Raw genomic sequence first — 5,772 nt, forward strand, 5'->3', positions numbered from 1 at the left:
ACAAGCTACTCATAGTTTGAAGTAGTTAAGCTACAGTCAAGCTACTCTTTTAAAGAAGTAGTTAACTACACTACAAGTTACTAACAGAAAGTAGCTCACTACACTGAAGCTACTTAAATGGGTAACATTTTTAGTTTGTCATGATTGTGAATCAGCTTATGAATAACTGTGTGTAATTGTGCAAAAAGAAATTAAACACAATGTAATGACGCATATTTAATAAGTCATAGGTCAGTCACCACAGGAAGTAAACAAAACACAGCTGCGGTAATTGTGTTAATTTTTTTATCGTGTTAAATATTTCAAATTAATCTCAAACATTTCCTCTGTAATTCTGACAGCACTAATAATTATATTATGATAAAAATCAGACTGTTGTATTCAGAACATAAAATAAACCCCTCGGCACGCATTGATAAACTTATTGAATGATTTTATTTGATTTGATTTGTAAGTAAATGTAAACATTGTGTTGTGTTGACTTTTAACAACAAAGCAGCAGTAATATTCTCTGTATCAGAGAATAAACTCCAGGGTTCATTTATTATGGTATTATCATTTACCCGCCCCATACATCACGTAACTAACTGTGGTTGGTCGCTTTACGTGTCCATCAGACGGTCACTTCCTGTCCGTGTGAGTTAATGAGGCTCTTAATTCCTGTGAAGCAAGCGGGCACCGCAGGTATGCAATGAAGAGGACCGTTATAACTGGACAAAATACGTAGCGATTGGTGACGCTACATCGCTACTGGTTTGAAAAAGTAACTCGTCACAGGAAAAGAGAAACTATTTATAAAGTAGCAGAGCCACTGTCACACTACTGAAAAATGTAGTTAGGTTAGTAGCATCAGTACTTTTAGTTAGCTTCTCCCCAACACGGCCTAAAATGAGCATGCCTACATATCTACTAAAAGACTTCAGAAAGAGGGTTTAAGCAGCGTGTTTTTCCCACTCAAAGCAGATCTACCATTTTTAATTCATTTTATCCACTACGTAACCTGCAGATTTTTGTTTCATTTACAGGAAATAAGAAGTTGTCCTGCAGGAGAGATGAAGTACTTGGGAACTTTATTTTATTTCTGTAGGAGGTGTGCAGTAGTCCTGCAGGATTTTTCCCTTGTGCAGCAAGTGTGTTGGACATTCCTGCATGTTTCTGTTGTACTGAAGGCTCCATTCTATAACCTAGAGAAATTTCCTGCACAGTTTGTCAATGTGTCCTGCAGGATTTCATCTTTCCTGCAGGAGAGCAGCAAACATCATGCAGAGAAATGAAAATCCTGCAGGATTCTTGTAGGGTTTTGTTTGTAAGGGTACTCTGTCTTATTGAAAATCTGCACAATATTTACACAATTAAATTAAACACAGGTCAGAATTCGAGACTCACTGCTGGTCCTCACCGGTGCTCTGGGAGAGTGGAGGTGCTTCTTGGAGGTTCCTGGTCCACAGTGTGTGATGCTGACTTTGACCAGCAGGATGCAGAGGTTGTGTGTCGAGAGCTGGGCTGTGGGATTCCTGCGGAGGTTCTGGGATCAGCTGCTTTTGGCCGAGGGGAGGCTCAGGTGTGGACAGAGGAGCTTCAGTGTAGAGGATCCGAATCTGAGATTTACTTCTGTCCAACATCATCTTCACTCAAACACTCAACCTGCTCCCATTACAACGATGTGGGATTAATATGTTCTGGTGAAGTATCATGATTTACCTTCTGTTTAAATAGAGAACACATACCTGTCAATCAAACTTTAAGCTGTCTTTGTTAATTTTCCTCTTTCACTGAGCTCTCGGCTGTTTGTTCAGGTCACACAGGGGCGCGGCTGGTGAAGGGACCGGACTCCTGTTCTGGTCGAGTGGAGCTCCAGTACCTCGGTGACTGGGGCACAGTTTGTGCTGTAGGCTGGGATATGAGAGATGCAGATGTTCTCTGTGCACAGCTGGATTGTGGGAGTGCTGTGGCTGTGGTGGAGGTGGACTGGTTTGGGGAGGGGAGTGGCCACATCTGGGCTGATGTGTTTGATTGTCAGGGGAAGGAGACACACCTATCACAATGTGGCATCTCATCATGGAGTCGAGCTGCATGCTCTCATAAACACGATGCTGGAGTCGTCTGTAATGGTGAGATATTAACGTCACCTACACCACGTTAGTGAATAAAGTCAGTGTTCATTAGAATATTTAAATGATGTTCTTCTGCTTCAGGATCATCCGTGGCGTTTCATGAGGGGCGAGTGCGGTTGTCTGGAGGGAGCGAGTGTCAGGGGGAGGTGGAGATTTATTTCAGGCAGGACTGGAGGAGAGTTCTCCTGGACTCGTGGAGTCTGTCTGAGGCGTCTGTGCTCTGCAGACAGCTGGGCTGTGGCTCCGTGCTGAACTACCGCTCCTCTCCATCCACCACTGAACACAAACACATGTGTGTAACGGGTTTCAGCTGCTCTGGGAGTGAAGCTCATCTGGGGAACTGCAGCAGTGCACAACCTGTCAACTGCAGCTCCGGGGAACAGCTGTACATCACCTGCTCAGGTAAGCAGCACAACGCCTACCAATGAGCAGCTAATAACAACAGTAATACATATATTTAGAATTCTACAATATCCTACCAAATATACAAAGTAATTAAATATGTTATAATAGTATATTAGTTTTATATAACTTATAACATTAAATCCAGACCCCAGGTCCATCAGACTGGTCGGTTCTGGGGGAGACTGTGCAGGAAGGCTGGAGGTTTTCCACAGCGGCTCGTGGGGGACAGTGTGTGATGACTCGTGGGATATTGAGGATGCGCAGGTGGTGTGCAGACAGCTGCAGTGTGGAGTGGCCCTCAGTACCCACATACCAGCCTGGTTTGGTCCTGGAACTGGGTCCATATGGCTGAATGAGGTGGAGTGTGAGGGGAACGAGACGTCCCTGTGGAACTGCAGATTTCAGCTGTGTGAAGAGGGTGAATGTGGACACCAGGAGGACGTAGGAGTCGTGTGCTCAGGTACAGTGTAATGACTGAGATTAAACCTGTAAATATGAATATGTCTGTATTTCAAACTGAGGTCCAAAGTTCCTGAAATTCACCATGATAGACCTGTTTATAAATGTAATCCATGTTGAATATCTTTTTTACATAAAGATAATATTACACATATTTAACTGAGTCAATAAAACAGGATTTTTACAGATTAAGTATAAGTCATCCTTCTCTCACCAGAGTTTAAAGAGATCCGACTCACGGAGGGCTGTGAGGGGAATCTGGAAGTGTTCTACAATGGAACCTGGGGTAATGTGTGTCACAACGAGATGGAGATGGAGTTAGAAACAGCAGATATGGTGTGTCGAGAGCTGAACTGTGGAAGACGCGAGCGTTTGGACTCGGCCAGAGCGAGAGTCGAATCTGCTCCTAACTGGCTGGATCATGTGAAATGTAGGAAACACGACTCTAATCTGTTGAAGTGTCCATCTTCACCCTGGGGACAGAACAGATGTGATAATCGTGCTGAGGTGGTTCAGATTACCTGCACAGGTAGGAGGAGTCTCTCTCTCTACTAGTTTTATACATTGCTGTAGAATTTGCATAAATATTCCAGCTATAAAGAAGAAAGAGAGAAAAGTCTGTTTCATGCATTTTATTACTGCAGAAGATGGAACGTCTCTACGTACTCATGGAACATGCTCGTCATTTCCTCTTCAGAAATATTGCTCAAGTAAGGACACTTAAATCTGCAGCTTGATAAGGAAAGAGTTACTGTTTCTACCCAGAAGTTGATTATTTTCCTGTAACAGCAGGTCCTGAAGTGAATTATTCCTCTAATAACACAGCAATAAACCAAGGATTACATTTTTTAGATTAAAGGATGATATGAAATGCATTTTATCAATTTAAAGTTTATTTAATGTTGTTGAATAAAACAATTAATTCCCGTTATCACTTACATTATAGTAGCTATAAACAGTCGTTCCACAACAAGCTTCTCTTTATTTCACATTGACATTTTCAAAAATTCACAGTCATGTTACAGAGAAACTGTGAAGCGTAAACTTCTCTGTTCTGAAGATGTCAGAAAACTTAAAGTTACAGCTTTACCTCTGACTGTTACAAAGCGCTGACACTGGAGACTCCTTCCATTAATGTGACAGAAACATCTCATTACAGAAAACATCAGCACACATTTAGCGTTGGTGTAAACTAGAGCATGTTGTGTATAATATAACGATAATGTAATAGAACGAGTGCACGTCCCAAAACATGGTGATATAAAGTAATGTGTCTTTGGTAAACTAGAGCATGTTGAGTATAATATAAGGTTATATTGTCATTGTGTTGTAGTGAGCTGTGTGACTGGAGCTGTTATTCAGCGTTGGTGTGTTTCCTCATGTGTGATGTGTGTGATGTAGAGCACTGGTCTCTCAGGCTGAGTGGAGGAGAGGGAAGCTGCTCTGGGAGGTTGGAGGTGTATCATAACGCTACGTGGGGCTCCGTTTGTGATGATCAGTGGAACATCAGGATCGCTCAGGTGGTGTGCAGACAGCTGGGCTGTGGGTCGGCGCTGAGTGCTGATAGGAATGTTAGTTCTGGTCCTGGTGAAGGGACTATCTGGCTGAACAGAGTGAAGTGTCGAGGGGATGAGATTCACCTGTGGGACTGTCATCATTCCCTGAAGAAACACACTGACTGCTCTCATGCTGGAGTCACCTGTGCAGGTCAGAGGGGTGTGCTAACTTTTCAGCTTCCTGTCTCCACTCATTACACTTTTCTCCCAGTGTTAAGACCTGATAACTTTTATTTATAATCTTAGATATTAGTTTGAAAGCTCAGACCCTAAACTGTAATACACTGATCAGCAGGTCATAACCCTTATTTAGTGAGAGTATATTTTATTATATGATAGAAAGTGTTTTTATATTCTGTAAATACAGACGTGTCCACTACTACACCCATCACCACCACCACCACCATCACCACCACCACATCAGGTATGTATATTTGTTACAATACAATATTTGTTACTGTTCATCATTTTTGTAAATATTTATGATTACAGTGTCGTATCAAGATCCTCTTCTGTGTTTTTAACTTCAGTAAGAGCTCCTCCAAATCCTCCAGCACCTAAAGCTCCACCCACCCCTCCACTGGTTCTCTTTGTGTTGGGAACGCTGCTCTTCCTGGCCTTAGTGCTTCTGCTGGTCCTGTTTTACCAGAACAGAGTGCTCAGGAGAGGTACGAGACATACCTGTAAATACTAATTACATTTTATCCTGCTGTTAAAATTGTCCTGTAAGAATTTCATTAAAAGTTATTATTATTATTATTATTATTATTATTATTATTATCCACTCCCAGTTGTCTCTAAGAGGAGGCGTAAGACTCAGCCTGAGGCAGTCTATGAGGAGATCAACCACAGATACATCACTAGAAGAAGGACGAGCTCCACTCAAAGAGGTGAGTGATATGTGGACTGTTCTACATCACACTTATTGTATTCCATTTAAACTTGTAGCTGAAATTCACCGCATGCAAATCATCAAATCACTCGATATGTGTGTGTGTGTGTGTGTATGAGTGTGTATACATGTGTGTGTGTTTCTCCCTCCCTCTGTGTGAGTGATATAAATAATTGTGTGTGTGTGTGTGTGTGTGTGTGTGTGTGTATACGCTTTCCTGCACAGGTGCATCCCCCCTCAAACTTGCCCTCTGTGAGTGTGTGAGAGTGTGTGTGTGTGTGTGTCTGTGTGTGTATTAGGACTGAGATTATAAAATGAACTGATGAATGAATTAAACTAATCCCAA

The 5,772-nt window shown here is 42.2% G+C and overlaps 1 protein-coding gene across 1 annotated transcript in view; it reads left to right on the top strand.

Moving 5' to 3' along the window:
- LOC128623161 (scavenger receptor cysteine-rich type 1 protein M130-like) overlaps positions 1-5,228 on the top strand; it is a 6,457-nt gene extending 1,229 nt beyond the window's left edge. The window contains exons 2-8 of the mRNA XM_053650047.1: positions 1,368-1,583; positions 1,797-2,111; positions 2,196-2,523; positions 2,672-2,979; positions 3,196-3,507; positions 4,380-4,685; positions 5,065-5,228. Of these exons, the coding sequence (XP_053506022.1) occupies positions 1,368-1,583; positions 1,797-2,111; positions 2,196-2,523; positions 2,672-2,979; positions 3,196-3,507; positions 4,380-4,685; positions 5,065-5,228 (1,949 nt within the window). The remainder of the gene's footprint in view (positions 1-1,367; positions 1,584-1,796; positions 2,112-2,195; positions 2,524-2,671; positions 2,980-3,195; positions 3,508-4,379; positions 4,686-5,064) is intronic.
- The last annotated feature ends 544 nt before the right edge of the window (positions 5,229-5,772 follow it).

Source organism: Ictalurus furcatus, chromosome 19 (genome assembly GCF_023375685.1).
Source record: "Ictalurus furcatus strain D&B chromosome 19, Billie_1.0, whole genome shotgun sequence".
NCBI lineage: Eukaryota > Metazoa > Chordata > Actinopteri > Siluriformes > Ictaluridae > Ictalurus > Ictalurus furcatus.